At 41.2% G+C, this 24,373-nt stretch overlaps 1 protein-coding gene across 3 annotated transcripts in view; it reads left to right on the plus strand.

Moving 5' to 3' along the window:
- The window catches only part of CMIP (c-Maf inducing protein), a 140,798-nt gene extending 121,588 nt beyond the window's left edge, over window positions 1–19,210 (plus strand). For 2 of the 3 annotated variants that reach the window (XM_026092579.2, XM_026092582.2), the window contains exons 11-21: window positions 2,307–2,372; window positions 3,434–3,460; window positions 3,927–3,975; window positions 5,431–5,556; window positions 8,084–8,200; window positions 9,608–9,748; window positions 10,677–10,724; window positions 11,492–11,638; window positions 13,172–13,277; window positions 14,468–14,538; window positions 17,269–19,210. In XM_026092579.2, coding sequence (XP_025948364.1) covers window positions 2,307–2,372; window positions 3,434–3,460; window positions 3,927–3,975; window positions 5,431–5,556; window positions 8,084–8,200; window positions 9,608–9,748; window positions 10,677–10,724; window positions 11,492–11,638; window positions 13,172–13,277; window positions 14,468–14,538; window positions 17,269–17,322 — 952 coding nt within the window. In that variant the 3' untranslated portion in view covers window positions 17,323–19,210. The remainder of the gene's footprint in view (window positions 1–2,306; window positions 2,373–3,433; window positions 3,461–3,926; window positions 3,976–5,430; window positions 5,557–8,083; window positions 8,201–9,607; window positions 9,749–10,676; window positions 10,725–11,491; window positions 11,639–13,171; window positions 13,278–14,467; window positions 14,539–17,268) is intronic. The other variant, XM_026092580.2, reaches the window with a different exon arrangement.
- Window positions 19,211–24,373: the final 5,163 nt, after the last annotated feature.

Here is a 24,373-nt window from a genome sequence, read left to right on the forward strand (position 1 = left end):
AAGAGAACCAGTGCTGAGATTTTTGCCTGGATTGTGCCATCTCCATTGCTTGACTGCCCGCCTGCCTTTAAGTTCCAGCCTTGTATCCAAGTTCTTTTATCGTTGTTTAACAACTGCAGGTGGGGAAAAAGAAATCTCTCTGAACTCAACACTATTCTGTGCTTCTTGACCTGTTGGCAGGGAGGTTTCAGGAGGTGACTGGAAAGTATGTACTAGGATTAACTGGTAATGCACTTGTAAAAAGGACAAGACTATTTGCTGAAGTTACCTACCAAAATTATAGGCTTTTAGTTTTGTCCTTTCTTTTCCTTTTCTTACTGAGATACATATGGCATGGGAAAAAAAAGACTGCATATCGAACTTGGGACTTTTGCATGGTGGTGTGGAAGAACTACTAAGCCATCCCACAGTTCTTCTATATTGCATTTGTCTGTGTTTTTGTTTTTGTTTGTTTGTTGTAGGATATTAGGTTACTATCAGATCATAGCTAGTTCTTGTTGATTGGTTACTTGCATGGGGTGTTATATATTTATGTACCTTAGAGTCACACTACTCTTGCGCAAGTGATAATTGTCTCTCCTGTTGATTTTAAATCAAGATTATCCCTCAAATTAAAATTTTTCCGTATGTTTCTTCTTAAAAATATCCTGTTTATGCACATAAATTTTCTGTGTGTCCATGAAGATGCCTTGGTGAACTGTCCTACATGATGCATATTAACCTGTCTGTCTTAATTTATGGAAACCTTTATTTTATCTGGTCCTCGTTCAAAATGTGGATGAGATTTTTGGAAATGCAACCATCTTCAATTTCTCTCTGCTAGAACCTTCTCTTTGCAAAAAATACATTATTTTGGAAGGCTTCCTGTGCATATGTTGTCTGTTTCTAATGCTGTCAGGAGACGCTGTCCATTTTAGAACATTACGCTTCGTTCCTTCCTAAAGAAACATCACACTTCTGTGCCAAGTTTGCAATAAAGCTGCAGCCAATAATCTAGCTTTTAAAACTCCAATCCAAAGGATAACAGCAGTAAGAGGGAGCTGTAGACTCTTCTGCACTATCTTCTCCAGATATCCCAAGGTGGTTTGACCCCACGTGTGGTTTACTGAGTTTAATCCTGTGCGCGCTCATTAGTATTAATCAGAGTGAAAGTGGCCTGGCAGATAATGCTGGTGTCTGGGCATTGACTGGTGGGTTCTATTCGCAATTTTGGTGCTGGCTTGCCAAATTCCTCACAGGAACACTGAAGTGTTCCTCACTTCATTCATCTTACAGTGATCATACCCTTTGTGCAGTATGCTGTAACTGCAGTTGATTGATGTTAATTAATTATTAAATATTGGAGATTGTCTGAAGGAGTGGGGTCTCAGTGTGCAAAAGGTCGTTCCTGCATGAGAAGCCGTACCTGCTTCGAGGAGCTGGCTTTCTGCGGGTAGATTGAGATGATGTGCTGCCACGTTGCTTTGCACTGACCGGTGCATGCTGTAAAGCTGAATATTCTCTTCATCCTGGTTCACAAGAGCATCCCCTTATGGACGGCTCCTCCTGTAAGAACAGTTCTGTATATTGAAAGCAGTGGTTAAAACAAAGTGCATCAGCTGGCACATGTGTTGGTAACATGGTTCAGAAAGGAGGCATTGCTTATGGGGTCCGCTGGCCTGAGCTCTCTGCCGTGGCCCTTTTGTTCCTGCGCTTTGTCGTGTGCGCAGGAATATAGTGCCTGTCTTTGAAGCAGGAGGAGGAAAAGGCTAATGAGCTGTGAACGTGCACAGCAACGTGTAGAAAAGTTCTGCATAAAGTTCACAAAAAAAAACCCTCAGACGAATGCTGTGTAATTGCTTTATAAATCAGACTGTAAAATTGAATATGGTATGCGTGGGTCAAAAATGGGGAGGGGATTCTGTTTTTACAAATGGACTCACCTCTTATAGGAAAAAAATTCCAATTAAATTCAGAGCAGAGCTGTAAATAATGATGGCCTGATAATTGCTGTACCAACTTAGCTGAAAGTATTACCTAGTTATTAAATGTCAACAGGTTTCATAAACAGCAAATATCTTTAAGTTGACAGAAAGAAGGCCTCTCTGGAGGTCAAGTGTTTCATTGTAAATATCAGATTTATTGTGCCTCAGTGGAGAATGTGCTGAAAATGGAAAGGGAAAATGTCACCATAGATCTTCAGAATGTCTCAATAAAACAGAGGAGCTGTTGCTCCCTACAGTAAAAAGCTTTTGACTCCTCGAACTAACTGTTGACAAACCCTATTCAGTACATGCTCTGCTGTTAACAAAATGTTCATCTTTCAGGTCAGACTATGATGACTGGAGACCAGCCCTCGCCAGCTTGCTTCAACCTATCCCATTCCCCAAAGAGTAAGCTTACACTGTCTTAGTATTTACTGGGTGGTTGTTGTTGCTGTTGGTTTATGGTGAAATATCACGTCAGGTAAAAACTGATGGTACTAGAAGCTTTATGCTTCTCTTGTTGATTTAGAATCTAGAATTGATTTTGGCTAATACCTGGAATTTTCCTCATCTTCATCATCCTTCTCCATTTTTCTAAGATGATCCTTAAGAGAAAAATGGTTAACTGGAAACAGATAGACAGGAAAGGAAGGAAAGCTTGTGAGGAGGAGAGTAGAGTGAGAGATTTAGTGGAGGAGGATGCTTTGCTGGCGTCACAGAGACTCAAATCATTTGTATTTTGCATTAAATGAAGAAGCTACCTTATGGATCAGCCAGACTCCCTCGGAAACCTATTAATGAACAGTAGTGTTTATAAAATGCAGACCTCCACGGACAAACATTACAACCTGTAATTGTACAATTTACTAGCTTATCACATCCCCTAATGACCTGGTGTCTTGAATCAGAAAGGTCTAATCCTCTGTGCCAGGTTACCTGGACTACAGCAAGAGCTTGGAAATAGGCAACAGGGGCATCATTTACCTAAGTCAAACTTAGGTCCCGCAGGAGGTGTAAACCATACCATGATGCAATGTACTTCACAGAATGACCATTAATTGCTTTACTGATGTATGATGTTAATTAGTTGTGACCGTACCTTAATTACATTGCAATTAAAGAATTCAACTGGCTCTTGGAGGTATGATGTTTGTAATTATGTTAGCTGTATTGTAAGTCTTTTACTTACTTTCTTCTGACCCAAAGCTCCCACCAAGGTTAGTCCATCTTGTCTAAGACAGGACTCAGGAAGAGCGACAAGATTCATTCCAACTTATTTTTTTCTTTAATTAATGGAAGAGATTTTTCCTGATCTTTTTTGGAAAGATTGTTCCCTCTGTGTCTTGTGTGTTGCAGTTGCTTAGGAAATCCTTCTATTATTTTGAAAGATTTGGGGAAAAATTGTTTGTTTGTTTATTTGTGTTCCCCCCCACCAAATCCTCATGCTCTTCTTCTGCTTTAAATTTCAGGGCGCTTGCACACGAGAAATTCACAAAGTAAGTTTATGGTATTGTTTGTTTTGTTAAGGAGGGTGATTACTTAAAATACTTGTACTAGTCAGTAATAGCAATGATGTATTTATTAGTCGATATGCGTCTAATGTTTTATCTGTGAGAGGCTGTGAGCATGCTCTGTTAGCAATAAAAAATATGCAGTTTGGTTTGTAATTTACTGTGGCAACAGGAACCCAATGACTAAAGACGTTGGACGCTGATGGAATATACACACCAGTTTGTCACTACACATCTCTGAAAGCTTTCCTATTTTAAGTAGATACTGTCCTTGGTAATGATTTTTAGACCTCCCACTTCCTTCCTGTGGAAGCCGTTCAACTTGTTTTGCTCTGAAGTGCGTGGATATATATTATTTAAAGTGTAATCTAGGAGAAGGGACACTTGTGTGAATTCTGCAACCAGTAGCTGCTTATTCTTATTCTTGTTCTTTTTTTTTTTTTTCCCCCAGGGAGCTGAAATATGTTATTCAGAGATTTGCAGAAGACCCGAGACAAGAAGTGAGTTTGTTTTCAGTTTACGCAAAGCGTTAATTGGAGAGATTGCACGTATACTTGTTCAGATCGTTCCTTAAGTAGTTTGTTTCAAAACACGGTGTGGTTTTGCCATGTTTTTTATTTTTTTAGGGAGTAATATCCACTCAGGACAGACTGTCTTAGTATAAATAGTTTCTTCCTTTATATATAAATGTGTCTTGTCTGAGATTAGTTGATGTCCTTGCTTCACAGTAAACTGCAACCAGCAAGATTTTCCCACTATTCATTCTCCCCCAGCTTTTCATCTTTCATATGAAAAAGAGAAGCAAAAGCCATGGATCTTACAAAATAAGAGGTTTTATGTAGCTGTGTTTCAGTTATATTGTGTGCAAATGACCCTAATTCTCATGAATTCAGAGGAAAAAGGGGTTGGGGGTATCTTACTGGAATGAGTGCATAGCCATTGTCTCCTGGTGGCTGACTGCTTCATAGCTGCGTGTGTAAGTTGTTCAATATAATCAGCATTGGCTGAGTCAGAGGGGACTTCTCATCCACATTAATTTTTGGTGTCAGCATAAAGGGAAGAAAGCTACCCCGAACTGTGGGTAAGGAGACTGCCTTGTCATCGTTGCCCAGAATTCCTGGTTTTCATTGTTATAGTCTCTGTGAGCAAAAGTCACCCTTGTCAGTTGAGCTGAGACTCTTGTCTTAGAATGGCACCAGGATTTGATTTGTCACGAGCGTTAGGTGCCCAAATGAAAGAGCACAAACTTTACATCTCCCACACGCACCTGAAAAATTGAAACAGAACATCTTTGTATCTTAAAGAAAGAAAAAAGAAAAAGAAATAAAAAAGTGACTTCACTTTTACAGTGTGGGACTAGATATAGTAATCTCTACAGTGGGCAAAATTTAGACTACTGATTGCACATATGATTATGTGTGCACATTATTTTGTGCCACTTCTACCTCATCTGTCCCTGTTGAATGTTCCTTATTGGTTTCCTTAACCCTGGAGCTGGTCAACTTATTTAAAGTGGGAATAATAATAACTTGGCCTGATTAGAATAAGTGAGCCATCGTTTGTTGCATTTTTTATTCTGATCACATCAAAAGTATAGACACATATGCTGGAATGACAGGGGAGAGTGGGGGAAACTCAGAAATTTGAGTCTTTTTTATGCTGTTATCATTTTCAAGTGAAAGGAGCTCTTCTAGATTATAGCCATTCTGTGTTTGATTTGTGTAAAGGGAATGAAAAAGGCCATGCAATTCGCATATAGCAATGGTATATCCTTGCTTATACTGAAAAACTGATTCTGTGAGTGATGACATACCTACAGCTGCGTAAACTGGAACATTAACCCTAAAAACTGCCAGCAGTCCTCAGTTTTGTAGAGTTACCGCTGTTGGGCCTGTGTGGGAGATGCTAGTGATTATTGCAGGAACCCTAACACTAATTGCTTTGCTTTTTCACAGGTCCACTCATGTTTGCTGAGTGTGCGGGCTGGCAAAGATGGCTGGTTCCAGCTCTACAGCCCTGGAGGAGTGGCATGTGATGATGATGGAGAGCTGTTTGCCAGTATGGTACGTGTCTGCAATAATGTGAGTTTAGTAACTTCTTTGCAGTAAGTCACTAATCTATAGCTAGTGATAAGAAGCTGTACTTTTGTCAAAAAAATATGAAAATCATGCTTTTGTAAATCACAAGGCTTTACCAGAAAATCTGAACTTTAATCTAATCGAATCCATTGAACTTGCTTGCAGTGGCAGTTTGATTAACATGTTAACTTTCTCTTCTCAAACTTTGGCCTGTTGTTTTTAACAGTAATGTAACGCACCAAACTGGGCATATATATATATATGTGTGTGTGTGTGTGTGTTTGTATTTTTGTGTTTCTTATCTATATGTAAAACTCCCTTAGAGAATACAGGCAGCCGGGGGAGATTGTTCTTCATATCCATCCCCACAGTTTTCATTTATAGGCTACCGTGGAATTTAAAAACAACAATAACAATGAATTATTCAGAGGCTAACAGACATAAAAATGTCTTAGCAGTTTCTCCGCTCAATTTCATTGTTGTGGGGAGGTGTAATTAGAGACCAACATTGTACTTCCCCCACAGATTTCTTCTGTAACTATTAGAAGAACTGGACAGAAAATAACAGATTTCAATCGCTGATGCTGACACACTCTTCCTATACAGTCCTGCATCAAATCGCATAGGTCACACCATGTTTAATTCTCCATAAGTCAAGTAAGATGGGAATGATGTTACTTCCCTGCCCTGGTTAGGGAAGAAACATCTGTTGATTTTGGCAGCTGGGTATACACTGAAGTGACTTTCATTGGGATCTACACTTCATGCATCTTCAACATGCTGAACATTGAGTCATATAGAATATGTATGCCTGTCTATACTCTTACCTTAAATTTGCATTGATAGAATACCAGTGAAGTAGATAATGTACAAAGACTGTTCACCGAAAGGTTGCTTTGTTTTCACTGATTCAATGTATTTTTATTTTTAAAAAGAAAAATTCTCTAGAACTAAAACATTTCTCCTTAGAGCTTTTGTGGTCCAAGATATTTACGAGCATCAGGAGACGGTGTGCATGAGAGAGCCCATTGCTAACACACATTAATATGCAGTACTCCATGCCCTTTGCAAGGATGTCGATAAATACTTAAAGAGCTGCTAATGACTAACCATAAAGTTTGAAAAACATCCTGTTCCAAGATGGGCCTTACATTAATCTTAGTGTCAGTGTTTTCCATCGCTCAAGAAAACCTCCAAAGAAGTATGATGATAACAAATGCATGAAATTAAATCCTTTTTGGCATGAAGCTCACTTTTTTTTTTTTTTTTAAGGCCACCTGAGCAGATGGTACTTAAGAAACAAAGATTTTGTGTTCTTATAAAGGCCTTGCTGGTGATGAAGCAAGACCACATGATCGCGTAGAATTAACTTCATCAGGCAATAGTTGTGATATTTTCAGCAGTTTTGAACATAGTCCAGGCAATACTCTGGACCAAGTAGACCAGTGAACATATTTACAATTTTTTTGTAAAATAGTAGTGATGTGGTTTCCACATAATGGAGCCCAGGTCACTGGAAACTAAAAATTCTCACATTTGGCTCTGCTAGCAAGCTAGTGAATCAGTGGCCTGGGATATAAAATGAAGACTTTGAGCTAGGAACCAGAAATCCAGTTAATCTCCAGTGCTTGTAAATGGGAAAGGACATTGCCAGCGTTTTTTTTTGTGAGAAGAGACTGCGTTACATTTAACTTGTATGAGCAGCTTTGCATTTTTGCCACAGATATTGCTAAGTGATATCATCGGATGCTTTCTGGAGATGTGACAGTGTCTGCAGAACCTTTTTGTCAGTTAGAGGACTCAAAGGAGTCTTACTGAAGAAATGTTCTCAGCATGTCTTTCCTTTAAGCGAAAGCTGAGCAAAAGGGAAAGCAAGTTAATGTCCCAAGAGCATCAAAGCACATGAAGTCATCCCTGACTTAGGGCTCAGGACACTCTTGCCTGGATCACTGGATTTTCTTAAGGCACTTATTCCTTTCCCAATCAACTTCTTTCTGTTCAGTCTGAACAGGTGATTTTGTCCCTCATCACCCTTAACCAAGGCTGCTGATCCACCAGCAAATTGCCAGCACCGCTGTCTTTTATGCAGACATCTAGCACTTGCAACCCTTGTTTTACAGCTGGCATCTTCCAGAGAAACTGAATTATGAACAGATATGAAAGCTGCCTGTCCTGTGGTTCTCCTGGAATGGGGTTCATCATATTACCAGGAGTGGGAACAATTGCACAGCTACTCTGAGGTTTCCATGGGAGGGCTCTTTGAGGCCTCTGTGCTGTCAGCTGAGCTCCTTCGTGGAGGAAAATGACCTGCTCCCTCAGATCACACTAGGCATGACTTTTCTCAAAAAGTCGCCTCCAGTCAACAGTAAAACTACTGAGAGATTGCAGCCATAATAGTGATGGAGATTTCCTTTTCTTTAGTTTTGTTGCATAACACGTCTATTTGTTTGACTGTAACAATGTCCCTTCCAGAGACATACGTATTTCTTAGGCCTACACCTCTGATCCTAGCGCTCTCTTTCTCAAATAGGTTCATATTTTAATGGGATCCTGCTATAAAACAAAGAAGTTCCTGCTGTCACTGGCTGAAAATAAGCTAGGACCCTGCATGCTACTGGCTCTGAGGGGTAACCAGACGATGGTAGAGGTAAGGCGTAAGCATAAGTAGTCATGTAGGTTTATGGGCCTTATTGAGAGTTTTATGCTGCCATTCCCAGGATTAGATGTAGTGGAGCTAGAGAAGTCAAGTTCAGCTTGGTGTCAGATCAAACAATTGCAGCAGGAAGTGATGTTCCTCTTGATTAAGTGTACTGGAATATTGTTGCTCTAGAGATACGAGTATGAATCACAAGAAAGGTGGGTGCAGGTCTTTTTGGAGACAGACATTGTTTGCTATAGTTCAGTTGGAGAGACTATGATGTTAAGTAGCTTTTCACTAAGAAATGGCAGTGATTGTATGGGCTGTAGCAAGGGATCAGGATATAGAACAATGAGGCCTTTTGACAGCTAAATACCTGATGTTTGTCTTGAAGTTTTGCAGTCTACCTGCAAAATTAGCAGTACATAAAAAGTGCATTTGTAAAAAACAGTTTATTTCATCAATATGCATTTTTAGTGTTTGGGATAGGTTTTCTTTCTTGGACTAGCAGTTTATGCATATTATTCTTCTGGGTGCCTAAAGAAGTGGAAGGAGTTATAATTTTTCATTGATTTATTTCTCTGCATGCTAATTTAATACAGTAGATAAGAGAGGGTGTGCTACAGAATTTGAATATAATGTTGCTTGATTTTTTTTCATTTAAAAAGCCATAAAAATTGTGGAGAGGCTAAAATCTTTATCATGTCATCACAAATCAAATGTATACAGCTGAAGATGAGAGGCAGTGTGAAGAGGCTAGCTTGTGGCCTTACCTACTGAGACCATCCAGTAGAGTCTAACTTGCTCCTGGCAGCCCCTTGCCCAGGGGTTAGTCAGGCATGTTCCCAATAAGGAAGAGGCTATTTTGGCCACAGCAGCTGACTCCCAGAATTATTCTCCTTTTGGAGCCTCTCAGACCTTCCCCCATCCTACCTCATAGCATGGATATACTTAACATGCATTCTGTATGCACAGAAAATCCAGCACTTAAGGAACCGCTTGGCTCTAATGCTTATTTGTAGTATCCTGCATCTACCAATGTGCTGTCCACCTGGTATGGCTGGGAAATACTGGATCGATTGTACCTGTTCTGAAGAGGGCTGTGACGTGAAGCCGTCAACCAGGACTGAGGCAAAGCGATTGCACCTCTCACTCAAAAGGAATGAGCACTAATGGAAGAAAGGATAGATAGGCTGACTTTCAGAGAGTAGAGTTCATTCTTTACCGATAAAAATGTAGTGTCTTGTGCTGGAAGATCAGTAAAAGTTGCGAAAATCCTCTAATCTAGTCTGCATAATGCGTGCTCAAAAAAATTATTCATTAATTTACAATAGGATGCCCAGGGTAATAGAATATTAGGAAGGAATTGAGTGTAAGCGCTGTAATGACCACTCTTCTTTATCATTCTGTTGCTAGATTTTGTGTTTGATGCTGGAATACAACATCATCGATAATAATGACACCCAGCTCCAGATCATCTCTACCCTGGAAAGCACAGACGTGGGAAAGAGAATGTATGAACAGCTGTGTGACAGGCAGAGGGAGTTAAAAGAGCTGGTATGTTGCCCTGCATGCAGTATTGCCGTAGCACACTGTGCTCTGTACTCCCCAGAAATGGAGGTACAAAGAAAGACAAGCAGGGTGTGAAATTCCCAGTTAACAACAGGATGGGAGCAGTATTCAGAGGATTTTACTATGCATATAACTGCTGTGCGCTATCTATTGATGTGTCTGATCCCATGCTATGTTCCTGAATGATATTCAATAACCTATTTAGAATCTGTGTGAAAGAATAAAGGTGAAATCTTACTGTCTTAAGGTCTTAAAAGTCAGCTTGTCAAATCCTGCCACCTTTTGACATATGAGTAGCAAATGGTTCTAGCACTGGCCAGCATTTCCCATTACTCTGATTTCCACACCATTTCAGTGAGACGTTCTTTAGGTCAGAGCAAAGGCCTGTGAGAAATTGAATTTTTCTGATTTTTAAAGGCAGGATCTACAGTTTCAAGGTAAATCTGCTCTCATTACTGTTCTTTTACCTATGCAAATATACCCACAGCCTTTCTCTTCCTTCCCTTGCTATTCCCCTCCCCCCACAAAAAGAATATGCTTTTTTGAAGTCAAACAAATGATTTTATGAGCTGCACAATCTCACCCCATTTGCTACCCTAGTCCAGCATTTTAAGGCTGTTTCCTTTAAAGAGAAGGTAACCAAATACTGGCAGCCTGAACCAGACAAAAGGCTGACCCATGGCATGAAGACCACTAACTACTGTTAGTAGAAGTCCCCTGGGTAGCAATAGGCCTGCATTTAGCGTGCACAAAAAAATCTCTCAATGCAGAAAAAGCAGGGAAGAGGTGGAAGGCCTGGGAGGGAGCTCTGAAATCAGGGCAGGGTTTGTTCTAGTAAAGAGCTTGCCGTACGTCAGTTGGTCAGAAATGTAGAATAGCAACTTGTGTAACCAAAATATTTTCTCTCTTACAGCAGAGAAAAGGTGGTCCCACAAGGTTAACACTGCCATCCAAGTCAACAGTAAGTTAATCGTGTCAATAGAAAAAGGCTTTGTCTTTTCATTTTTAAACACTTGATTTATGTTTGTTGTGTGGCATAGTGGTTTTGGTCAGTCAAGAGGAGAGCCATTCCACTTGCCTGGTCCTCAAGACTGGAGTTTACATACATGATGGAGCACTTCTGCTCTTAGGTCTGTGCAGCAGTTTCCAATGCCAGTATGAGCATCAGGCTGTCTGATTTATCCTGATGCTTGGGTTTGGAATTTACAATAGAGTTCAATGGTAGATTTGGAAACTGGATTTTACATTTTAAAAAAGCAGATTTCAGAATGTCCAGTTCTGGATTCTACGCATTAGAGCCTGAAAGAGGCTGTTACTAGTACAGTTAAAACTGCTGTAAACCCAGCCTGACTTCACTGAAAGCAGGTACTGGGCCAGAGCATAGTTTGGATCTAGAATTTGTAGTGAAACCTGCATTAAGTTAAAAGGCACGTCTCCCACATTTGTTCTGACAGGGAAGCCTCTGTTTCTCATAAGGATACACACGCAAAGAAAATTTTTGTCCTAATGTCTGGGTACATTTTTCCCAGGGTGTGTGAAGCAATGCTGCCGCAAGAGTCCAGCTGCTTGTCAAACAAACAGAAACTTCTCTGTGTGGTTCTCTATTACTGTAAACAAGTGGTATAATTGTGCAACTCTTGGTGGTTAGCAGTATCAGTAACACCGCTGCAGATGACTGGAGGCTGAGGAGTCGATTATCTTGCTTATCAATCTGGTGTTTGCTTTCAGGATGCAGACCTGGCCCGCTTACTAAGCTCGGGATCTTTTGGAAATTTGGAAAATCTCAGCCTCGCCTTTACCAATGTAACAAGTGCTTGTGCTGAGCACCTCATTAAACTGCCTTCACTCAAGCAGCTGAACCTGTGGTCAACTCAGGTAAGGGCTTTGCAGACTGAAACTCAGAGCAGGAACAAACGCTGACTAATTCTGAAATTTCACGTTACGTCAGCACAAGAAGAATGTGTGAAGAGGCTTGCTTAGAATGAATTTGTCTTCATACTATTTTTACATGGTGTTTCTATGGTCTACCTGACCTCGGAGACTGATCTTCCCTCCCACCCCACCCCACCCCATATTATAAAAGGTTGCTGTTGTCTTGGGTCAAATGTTTCAGTTAGACATTGTTGGTACTGTGCATTTTACAGTACGTGTGCCAGTGGTCATCTGAGACATGCTTATGTTTTCACTCATTTAGGACAAAAAATAATGCCGTGCAGCTTATCTAGTCAAGCAAAACACAGGCAGTCTTTGCAGTCTGTGTAGCGAATTGCCCTGAATGCTGATTAACTAGGATTAAAAAAAAAAAAAAAAAAAAAAGAAAGGTCAAATAATGAATAAATATAAGGAAACAACAGTGATAATGTGGTTATTTTGTAAGCAAAAAGAGGCCAACTTACCTGAACAAATTATTCGGCAGTTAATTGAAAGAGCTTTTAAGATTAAATTTTTCTTGTACGTTTCCCTGTTGGTTTTGGTCTCTGTGATTCTCCACCGAATAGGTTTTCCCCATATACTGTTAGCACTTACTTGTAGCGCTCACTGAAAATATGATTGTTCCTAGCGCAACCACAAAAAGCAGCACTTCTTTTTCTCTGAAATGTCATGTAAATATCTTGCCCTATTTTGCTAACTAGTTTTGTATCACAGAAATTTCCTCTTTTTGTGTGAGGAATATGAAGTAGAATATGATGGCTTGCTTGTTTTAATCCTTTCTTGCATCTCCTCCAGATTTGTCCTAACAATGTAACTTTTGCATTTGAAAATGTTGAAACCTGTTGCTCCAAATGAGTTTGATATCACTGGACAAGGAGCTTGCTTTTTTGTTTTGTTTTTTTTTAAAGAAAGTTTAGATTCCATTTTATTTTTTCATATCCTATTTTTCATTAACAAAGAGTTTAGAAACAATAGAAATGAAGTGGGTCAATAGAACAATTACCAATCAATAGTACATTGCTCTTGAGACCAGAATAGCTAATTAATATCACTTGCATTGAGGTTTTTTGTGACATGGTTGGGAACTGGCTGAGACTTCCATAAACATCTTGTATAGGCTGCGTGGGAGCTCTCTCATATAAAGTCCAGACTTCAAAGGCACCACTTTTGATTAAATGATGCCCTGTGGTTAAGGCATTGGGTTGCAAATAGAGAGACCTGTATTCAGATCCAGGATATGCCACAAAATTATTTAGAACCTTGCACAAGTTGCTAAATCTTCCTGTTCCTCGTCTGTAAAATATGGATAACATTACTTCCTTTGTCTCCTGTCATTTGAGATTGTAATAAATAATTTGAGTGTGGCTTTGAAGGCTCTTCTGCAAACCTAGTTCTGATTGTTCCCTGTTTGCACCGAGTTACTTGCACAGCAATACTTGTGTGTTGTTTGAAACCAACTTTGCTTGCACCCCACAGTTCGGAGATGCAGGGTTGCGGCTTCTGTCCGAACACCTCACAATGCTGCAAGTGCTCAACTTGTGCGAGACTCCTGTCACAGATGCTGGGCTGCTGGCACTTAGTTGTAAGTGACCAAAATAAGCTACAGAGGAAATTCATGTGGGTTCTGAGGAATTCATGTGGGTTCAAACAGAAGGTTTATTTCTTGGCTGCCACAGAGCTGCTTCCACAGTGATTTAGGGTAGGCCGTGGCCATGTTCAGGTTAAACTTCCCTCCTTTCTGCCCATTCCAAGTGACCATTCAGCTTCAGGACTGTGAAGCAGGACTGTGATCTGAGCCTACCTACACTTACTGGCTTAGTGTTGGACTTGTTGTCCCAGACTTTACTGTGACCCTTGCCTCTAACTTTACTGATGTCATTTGTCTTCATCTCACATTCTGACCTGTTGCCCTGGGACTTCCCAGCTTTTTTCACACTCTGTCCTGTGGGTGTATTCTCTGGGGAAGTGTCTGATCTTGTGATGGAGGAGGGGAAGATTGCAAAGCCGTGTAGTAATTTATTAGCGAGTTTAGCAACCATGCACAGCAGGTTTCATACTCTCTCTGGTATGTTTTATTTCTGCTTTCTGGGGAGGTGAAACGCTGACTGGTTTTTTTTTTTTTTTTTTTTTTTTTGGTTTAATATCAGGGTTAATTAGGGCAAGGCAGAGTGGGGCCAGCGTGGGCCCATATAAGCAGTATTCAGGATTCGCTGCGCACAGAGAGCTGCTCGACATGCCAGAATGAGACCCTTTTTCTACATCCAAGTGTATTATAAACGTCACATACTGGGTTTAAAGGGTTCCTTTAATAGGTTTGATCTTACACAGACATGCCAGACAGGCCAGGAGTTACGGCTCATCTTAGGAAACTATTCTGCTAAGTACTGGAGCCCAAAATGGAAATGGGGGGGCAGGGAGAGAAGAGGGGATTGCTAGCTCAGCATGCCCCCTGCGTACAACAAACAGAGCACCGAGAACTGACACTCTTCAGAATAATGTGCAGGAAACTGATTATGAGAAGTTGCCTGAACTCCTTTGAAGTCAGTGGACTTCAGCATATGCTTAATGGCCCTTCCTAAATAGGGACTTTTTCCTGGATGAGGGCCCAAGCAGCTGTTTATCCATTTGTAGTTCTGTATTTTACACTATTCAGCTTTTTCCTGACCGTACTGCACATAGTCATGTCTTGTTTATGCTTTGGCCTACTGTAAGCCTGATATTTTAGGAAAATATTGCATGATCGTAAATACGTATCTGTGTGTTTTCTTTTAGCCATGAAGAGCCTGTGTAGTTTAAATATGAACAGCACTAAACTTTCAGCGGATACCTACGAAGATCTCAAGGTATTTCTGGTTCTGAGTTATGTCTACTAAAGAAGAGAAGTAGCTGGTCCAGGAACAGATTTAGCAAATGCATGGCAGTAGTGCCCAGTGCAGAGAGAACTGGCCCAGCATGAAAGTTATCTGCAGAGGTTTCCGCTGGCTCGAGAGTTGGCTTTGACCTCTGTAGATTCCTTCTGCGGTCCTCACTGGAAGTGTCAAGTTTAGTTGCTGGGAAGAGCTTTACTCCAGCAACAGAGCAGAAAGGGCTGGTTTGGGGATTCCAAATAAAGATCAGATATTCATGAGGATCTTACAGAGCATCTATAATGAAAGGGAATACATTCAAAAGTAAGGAAGAAACAAGGTTACCTTAAAGAGTGGGATTTGTTGGATTCTTTTTGAGGAAGATGACTGATAACAGCATTCTGAGGTTGCTAGCTCTGATGGACTCATGAAATGTTTAATCAAATCAATGAAAGTATGAGATGGAAATAGAAACTTAAGTTCTTTTTGACTGGTGCTATCAACGAGGGTTTCATAAATAGAAGTATATCAGTTCTGTCTGTTGATGGTACACAAGCAGTTCACACCTCCGAAGACATGTCCTGAAGCATTAACAGGACTAAAAGTAATGTGAATGAACAGTATTACAGAACTTTGATTCAGAAAGTTAAAGGCACTGAGGAAGGTGTAGGATTGTCTTGATGCCTTTTGGAGTAGAACTCAGCTTTGAACAGAAACACCTGCACAAATGCCTGATTCTCTGGAGTCTGACATGAAAGATCTGGTGTTACTATTTGTACTGTGAATTTGCAACTGCTTCTGCAAAACGCTGAAGTAGTAGAATGTAGCTGTGGGAGGGGAATGGCCCCAGGTGGTTTCAGACAAAGACTGTCTGAGATGCATTGGCTCTCATGACTTCATGTGGACTTTTTCTTCACTCTGGTGTTGCATGAGTTACATGTCCCAGAATCTTACCTTATAACTCAAGTGCTCAAAATGAAACTCCACATTGCGTTGTCTTGTGTGTTGAAACCTTAGGTTGTGCCAGGTTTACTCAAAAAGGTCACAACCTTGGGTCGAGTTTCAAACTCGAGACAAGTCCTGAAACTGCTCTGCTTTCAAAATTCACTGCAAATGTATATCTTTAGTTTTTGCTGTGGAGCCAGGGTTCCCCCAGGGACTCAGTTGCAATGCTGCTAAACACAGATTTTTCAAAATCAGCTTTTCAAAACTTGTGTCACAATTGTATAAGCAAAGAAAAAGTCCTTGGAATTAACAGCTGGCTTGCAGATGGGTTTCATACAATGGAGCTTGTATCGGGCCCCCAGCATTTACAGACAATCAAGGTCAACCCTGTATTTGGCCCAGGGCTCTGACACTGAGTCTGTTGAAAGGATCCTCCACCTCTACTCCTGCTTCTGAGCCCCTTTGCCACTAACTTCAGACCGGAGCTCATATTTTCCTAACCGATTCCCTCTGCTCTGGTATTGCATTAACAACCCTTACCACCAGCACAGGGAAGTGACTTACCAGGGCAAACAGCAAAACTAGCTATGAAAAAAGTCCTGATGATTGCCCTAAATTAAAAAGGTTGAGAAAACAGGCATGTGTCCCATCTGCCCCTCTCACCTCCTTCATTTAGATTAATCTCAGTGGTCATTTTTTAGAGCTGTGTGTATGTAAAGGGAGGTACATTGAAAGGGAGGGTAATAGGTATTTTCCCCCTGGGGCAGGTGGTTGTAGGTCTGTTCAGAACAGCTCAGACTTCAAAGAATGTATTTTTGATACAAGTTTTTCCTCCTTCTCCCCGCGGTGTGCAAGAGCCTTCGGGGCACAAGGCAGTGATGACATTTCCTCTCTGCTCCAACCCCCACCCCACTAAACACGCTTGCACACACACGGACACCCACATATGTACCAGGCAGGCTGAACCAGACAATAAATAAACACCCACTACTGAAGTCATTATTGCCTAACTGAAAAATTATTTGCTGGCAATGTCTGTAGGATTATGACTAGCTCTTATCAAAATATGCATGCACATAAATCAAGCAGTGAGGTAATAATGACTCCTAGAAACTTCCAACTCCTCAATTATGCCCTAGCCTAATTAAACGTGTGTGTTTGTTTTTAGAGAATTAGTTGTACAATTATGGTCAGAGACCGTGGAAGTGACAAGCGAGAGGAGTGCGAATGGCCTGGTTCTGATGTGTCTTGCACAGGATAATGCGGGAACAATGCGTCTGGATGCATGGGAGCTATGGGAATGAAACCTCATGCAGACCAACAGTTACTAATACTCTCGAAATATTTTTAGTAAACGGAGGGAAAAATTAAGCAATGACACAGTGTGGAGGCTGAAAAAAGAGCATTATGTGGCTGACTGCTGAAGTTTGAGTCCACTGCTTTTACAACTGCAGTTTGACAAACTTTGCTACGTGTCTGTATAAAAAATAAAGTTTGGGGTCTGATGTTGGCCTGATTGCAAGTGCCATTGACCTTTATAGAGCCGCTCACCTTTGCTACAGGGTAACTTAGTCTCGTGTGCCTTTAGTGCTCAGCGTTTCGCCTCTCCATGTCCAATAGGTGCATGCTTCAAATGTTCACGAGAGCCCTCGGCTCAGGGCTGGGGTTTCCAGCGTCTGCACCATGCACAGCAAAGGGCACCGTATGGGTTGGATAGGAGCTTTTTTCTGAGTCATGAATGCTTGTAACTGATTCTGACCTTTTTCCTACCCTTCCGTGCAGGCTAAACTACCCAATCTGAAAGAAGTGGATGTTCGCTACACTGAAGCATGGTGAACTCTCCGTCTCTGTTTCTCTTTTGCTTCTGACAAGAAGAAAAAGATTTTTAAAGCAAACCAGAAAAAAAAAAAACTTTGGCTAATACCTGTAGAGCAGTGAGTTCTGGGACTTGGTGATAGGAGTCGTGGTTGTGAGGTAGAGGAGTCGCGTCGTGTGTGTGTCGAGGGGGGGGGGGGACCGAGCGGGCCTGGACCCTGCCCGATTCTTTCAGCTTTGTAATTTCAGAATGAACATAATTTAAATTGAAAAGAGGAAAGAAAAAAAAAAAAGACTTTGTAGCAGCAAGAGGATTATAAAGAGGAAAAAACCCACCATTTGTGGATTTTATTTGCCTTTGTGTTTTATGCTGTGTGGAGAAAAAAATTATATTCATTCGTCATTATTTACCTGGGTTTCCTTGGCTGGGACCCATCCTGTAAGAACTCCTCTTTGACCAGCTTTGCTCCAGAGAAGCAAACTTATAAAATATCAAGAGAAAAAAACAAAACAAAACTGAAATGATTCTCACCTCCCCCCCATGTCCTTGCAGTTGTTATGCAAAGTAATTTTGTTGTACATAAGATTTACATAATGCACCTATTTAAGAAAATGGTTCACAAATAACAGGTCTGGGACCTGTCTTTTATTTATGAATTGTTAATTCTTTTACCCTTTTTTGCGTATAGTACTGTATAAACTAGTTTGCTGTCTTGTTGTTATTATTATTATTTTTTAAAGGAAATGTCCTTGAAGAATTGCCTTTTAGTAATGCATACTGTATTATAATCCCTCTTTGTCACAACATCCATTGCATTGTCTTTTTAATTTCAAAATGCCTCAAACATTATCAAATAGGAAGGAAAATGTCTATCAAGGGTATGGTTATTGGGGGAGGGGTGCAGGGATTAATCTAAGTCGAATTTCCTTCCGAAGTCTGAAAACTTTCTTAAGTCTTTTAAACCATGTTAGCGTTAAACGTGGGGGATAGGGAAATTGCGTTGTTTAATTTGCCAATGGGATATTCACAAAACTCTAGATTTTACAAATCGCCTCTGTTGTTTTCTGTTTACGTCCAATATTTCAAAAAGAGAAAAAAAGCTCTCCCTCCATTTTGTGCATAAGCTTTTTCTTTTCCTTTTTTTTCCCCCTTCTCTTCTCCTCCCTCCCCTCCCTCTCCTCCTACCTGCTGTTGTGCACACATTGTTCTGCATGTTCCTCTGGGGAGACCGAAAAAATAACATTGTGGCTGATCTGATAGCTCTGACCTGTCTGTAAATGTGACTGCTACATTCTCCAAATTTTCTTCCACAACTGCTTAGAAGATGATTTTTTTTAAATTGTGGTTTCTTTTATAACTATGCTGTTGACTTTTTTTTCATAATGAGCCTTCATTGTACAGAGCTGCTTATTTAAAAAAAAGAAAAAGGCAAAACAATTTTTTCTTCTGTTTAACACCTTTGTTTTATTCTTCAGCACCTCAAGGTTTCACATACAGCCAATGTAATTTTTTATATATAAATATATATATATTTAATCTTATTCAATGGAAGCCAAGCTTTTTTGTTTTGTTTTTTGGGGTTTTTTTTTTAACTTTGTTGCTGTGTAGACAACCCCTACCCAAATCATGTTCTTTTTTTTCTTTTTGTAAGGAAATGAAACAAAACTGAGTCTTAACTCACATAGTGTGCCAGGTTCTTTTTCCCCTTCAAGCCCCAAACTGTATGAGGATGCAGTATGGGAAGAAAAATAAAATTAAAAAAAAAAAAAAAGAAGAAGAAAAATTATGCCAACATTTTCCTTAGCACTGTTGCTTTTACCAATGGTTTACTACTACTGTTCTGTAGCTGTGTACAAAGAGATGTGAAATAATTTCAGGCAAAAATAAACTGTAAGTGAATATCTTTTAGCTGCGTGCTTTGTGCTTTCTTTGAAGGAAACTTTGAGTGTCCTGATGCTGTGGGGAGCTTGTGGGCGGTCGGAGGCACCGGAGACGGAGGACGCTTTGCTCGCTGAGGACGGTGTCTCAAAGAGCCGGCTCCCTCGGAGCTCTGCCTGCGCCCCGGCTCCGTGCGGCGCGCCAGCGCCTCGGTGCTGCCCGCCGCAACTGACAGCAGAGAAGAGCCGGCAGCAGTCACGGGCGTTTCCTGCAGCCCCTGGGCTCTTGGACGCCATAACCCAGCAGGGACGAGGAGGAGGAGGATGGCTGAGTCTCCGCATATTCAATTCCTGCATCCCTCAGCAAGACCATTTCTCTCTGCGTTGTTCCTAATCCTTTGCAGGCTTAAGGACTTGCTGCATTTGCCATCAAAAGTGTTGTATTTGTGGGTTTTTTGAAGGAACCATTACATGGCAAATGCCGTATGTTAGGACCCTAGAGAGCTGCCGTTTGGTAGGTGCAGCAGCTACTGCCTTTGTTGAAAACGAACCACTGACTTAGCGAAAAGCTGTTTCTCCTTAGCTCCTTGAGCAAGTTGGTCCTCTAACTCACCATGCTCTACACATCTGCTTCCCGGGCAGATGGTTTGTGCTGGTTGCCTGAAGTAGGCGGTACTGGAAACACTGGGACGTTTCTGGACTCCAGAGGGGTTTCTATATTTTGAGATACATTTCAGAGCAGTGGCCAAAGGGAAAGTCTGCTCTTCTTGTGTTTTTCCCATTGCCCTTGGTAAAGCACTGTAGCATAGGGACTTGCAGCCAGTGGGAAATCCACCTGTAGCCTCACAACTGCGCTTCCATGTCTAGAAAATTACTAAACTTTTTTAGCTTTTAAGGAAACAGGCCCTACTTGAAACCAGTTCCACCAGATGTTCTGAGAGCCTTCTTCATCACCTGTGTTACTTGTCTTATTTTTAGCTATATTTCTGTCCTGTTCCACAAAACAGACTTTAAAACACAGAAACATGAGCATTTATAGTGTATTTCCAGCCAGGGTGAGAAGCGCTTACAGGAACAGCCATTGATAAGATAAACGTTCCTTCATCTTTTCCCACTGAAACTATACTACATTATAGCTGAGGCTGTGAAACTTTTTAAGTGCCTTCCCCTTAGATGGTCGCTGCTGTGTATGGGCTGTCCTCTGCAACAGGGCAGGTGGTCTTGGCGCTGCATGGACTTTACAAAACTTTTGGGGTGAGAGAGAACTTGGAGTGAGCAGGAAGGCAGAGTGCGCTTCTGGGCTAGAAACCCCAAGATCTCTGTTCAGTCGGTCTCTGCCCCAGGCTTCTTGGGTGACCTTGAACACGTTGATGCTGTGTACTTACTTCCCTCTCCTAGGAAGTCTGTCTGAAGTACTGAACCATCACGGTTTTGTCCCTACACTAGTAACAGGTTAAACATAATTGGAGCTAGGTAGAAGAGGATCAATCTGTTGTTAAATAAAATGATGCCTGTGGTCTACCTAATTTTGCAGTAATCCTCTCCGTGCCAGGTGCCGTTGGCATCCAGCCAGCGGCGATTGCAAAGAGACATTGCATCGGGATGAGGGATTCTCGTATCGGGTACAAAACGAGAGGATTCCACACGTGCTGTAATAGGAGATGGTGCACCTCAGCCTGTGCTCTGAAAGGTTTTTCTGAGGTTTTTCTCATACAGCGCTTGGGCTTGTAAAATGCCCTTGCAGTTTCACCTGTGTAATGATTCCTTTCTGCCTTCCTTTCTGCTGTTGCTTGCTGATAACATAAGCCCTTAAAAAGCTGCCCAATTTCGTTTGGGAGGTTGCTGCGGCTTGTCTTCCCAGGGACCAAGAACACCAGGGGTTTGTCTAACCTGCAGAGTTTGACTTTCAACCTGAGCTAGTGTGACAGCTTTGATGCAAAGCCAAAGAGTACAAAGCAGCAGCACTATCGTGTTTCGGGGCAGTTTTCTCATGTCCTCATTAAGAAGCTGCAGTTGTACTACCTTTCTATTGCTTCTCCCACTGCTGCCAGCTAAGTTTTGAGTTTTAGAAGCTAAGCACAGAAAAATGTCATGGATTGCCAATAGCTTTCAATTTCCAAAATGAATGAGTAGAGCGTGTTTGTTGCTCAGAGAGTAAAATACTTGCCTAAATCCTGACAATTCAGTACTAATTTGCTTGGAGGGAAGCTCAGGCAGGCAGCCACAGACAGAAGAAGAGCTGTGCTGAAACAGCTGATGACTTGAAGATTTACATATGGTATCTTACTGAGTAAAAGCATCGGCTTTGGTCCAGATGCCAGTAATGGGGACACAGGATTTTTGTTTTGGGGACTTGGACATGCTGAAATGTTCATCTGTGCTCTACAAGACATAAGGGACATCTACAGCTGGGTTCAGCAGCATGCTGAAGACTTTCAGCCATCTACCTGCTCACTAACCTTTCATAAGGCACTCGTGCACATCATAGCCAAATTGACCATTCCTGGAGCCCACAGTGCTCCTTAAACTTGGGACATCATACTCAAATGGGCCTTTTAATCAAGGCTGAGTCCAGGCTATCTACAAATCCTATCTGCTGTGAGGCCTAACCCTGGCTATGGTGCATTGTGCGTAGATGTGTTGATTCCTCAGTGTCCTCTGAAGGTCTGTGTGCATCCTGATTGCACAGGAACGAGGTGGGTGTCTCCAGAGCAGGTAGGCAGTAGGAACTGACTTTGAATAAGCCTTGAGACAGCATCAGGACCACTCCGACAAGCAGGAGAGATGTAGCTGCTTGGTCCTGTCCCTGAACTTCCATGCTGGTGGTGCACAGAAGACCTGCTACCAGGGAGTGTGCTGTGGGCATGTCATCTTCTGAATCTGGTCCCGCCTGGTCCCATGCAAAGCAGGTGAGATGGGATTTCGTAAAGTGCCTCTGACATTCTTGCCCCCTTAGGTTTCCTGAGGCGCATCAGGAGGCTTCCATTAGGGTGAAAGTCCTCTTGGCAGCGTAGTCGGATGCTCTCTGGAGCGAGTAAAACGACCATTTTGGAAAATTGGTGCACAGCACGTATCAGAGTAGGGCCTGGATTCTTGACTAGGAATCTCTAAATGCAATAAATGTATTAAATAATGATGATCCTAAAAGGGCATGGCATGTGTGCAGAGTCTGCCCACGACTCTGTCTTCTGCATAACGTAGCAAGGGCTGCAGCTGCTTCCTTCTCTGAGATTTTCGCTTCCCTGATGATTGGGAGCGGGGGCTCTGTAGTGACCTCGTGCCTCAAATGTACCAGGATTTCTAACCCAGAAAAGAGCTCCTTGAAACATTCTTTACATCTATAAGTGATAAGACCATAGTACTATAATCATTCTAATGTTAAAGGCAATGCTGACCTCTCTCAGCGTTTGTAAAACCAACCAGATGTACTCATTAGGACGTATCAGTCAACTATATTGCTGTGTCTTGAATTTTTAATGATTTTTGCCAACTAAATATAGTACATGCATCAAGATACTTGTTTTAAGTGGATGTTAACATCCATTTTTTTTTTCCATTCTTGTTTCTATTGATTGGGGAGTATCTTAAGTCAATATTTGAGATGAGCTGTTTTTATTAATAACAGATCTCGGAATATCCTTCCTTATTTCCAGTAATACTAAACATGCAGGTATTTTTCCTGCTAGTGTGATACCTGATTTTTTTAAGGTGATCTCACTTTCATGCATTGAACCTACTAGATGGGACAAATACTGTAATATATTTGTACTTTTAAAATAGGTGCTATCAGATTTTAAATATATATGTACACAAATCTCAGAATGACCCACTGATCGTGAAAGAACTCTGTCAATATAGCAGCGCTAATGTAAATATATGTTCTTTTTTTACCAATGTCTACAAAGATTAAAACAAAGGTCTATAAATCCGAATATAGTTCACAGCTCATTTTCAGTTCATTACTGGCATTGTGTTGCTTTGACCAGCCTAAATTAACTAGTTTGCTTCACAGATCAAGCAGCTGATATAGGAGCCAGTTTCTCATCAAATCTTGTTCCAGCTGAGGTAGAATATCAAACAATATTCCTTTAATTTTAACACATGGTAAATTTTGAAATTGAAATGTTCACAGCATTAAATGAGATACTTTGTACTATGATTTAAAAGTATCTCCCACCCAGAATCCCCGTTCTTACATATGCTTTTACTATAAAATCAATACTTTTGTATGCAATCATGTGAAGTTCTTCAAAGAAAACCAAGAAAATCTCACTTTGAATATGGGGTCAGAGAGCTGCCAACTGTCTCATTTCAATGAAAGTGTTACTAGCAGCTTTGGTGTGCATTATATCATTATATTTAAAATATAGAAATAGTGGGCTAGACATGCTTCTACTTCCATATTTTACTAACTATGGTGACATTAGAGATAACTAGTGACTTATTTGTTAAGTGCTTTGAGATCTTGGAGCTGGGTTTTCTTATTAATATTTATTGCTGTGTTAAGGGTTAGTTTTGTATCATTATGTGAATATTGTTGGTTGTATAAACGTATTTATCAGGACCACTGAATTTCAGTTTAGGCATTGTGTCACAAAGACACAAGTTTCCACTCGTTATTTTTCATTTACAAGAGGAGAACACTGCAGAAGGGATCTATTCACTAGGATTTATGCGGTTCCCTCACCCTGTTTTACCTGCCCTGTCCCTTCTGCGTGGTGCTTTCTCTGAGCGAGTGCCGCGCGGGGCATCTCCAAACTCGCAGCGGGAGCGGAGCAGAAAAGGCTGGAGCTGCAGCTCTGCTCCACTTACAGCACTTGCTTTGAGGACTGTTATAACTGCTGGGCACAGCGTTGCAAAACTTTACCTGAGCGGTAACGAGCACTAGGACCAGGGAAGACCAATGTCTTGTAGATGCGTGTTTTGAGGGTGTGGGATCTCTGATGTTTAACAAGATGGTTGGGCATCTGCTACAGCTGTAGAGGGAACAGAAAGCAGGTCTGTCTTCTCTATCGGAGCCTGTTTTCATGAAGCCCATGGAAAGCTTGTGTCTCTGAGGCTTGCATTTTTGTTTCTTTTTAAGTAAAATCTGGGCAGTGTACTCAGAAGTTATAAGGGACAGATAAACGTGTGTGTGCGCCCGTAAACACGTGCACACACATGTGCACAAGACTGTTCCTGAAAGCATCTTTTT

The sequence above is a fragment of the Dromaius novaehollandiae genome, chromosome 13 (genome assembly GCF_036370855.1).
Source record: "Dromaius novaehollandiae isolate bDroNov1 chromosome 13, bDroNov1.hap1, whole genome shotgun sequence".
Lineage (NCBI taxonomy): Eukaryota > Metazoa > Chordata > Aves > Casuariiformes > Dromaiidae > Dromaius > Dromaius novaehollandiae.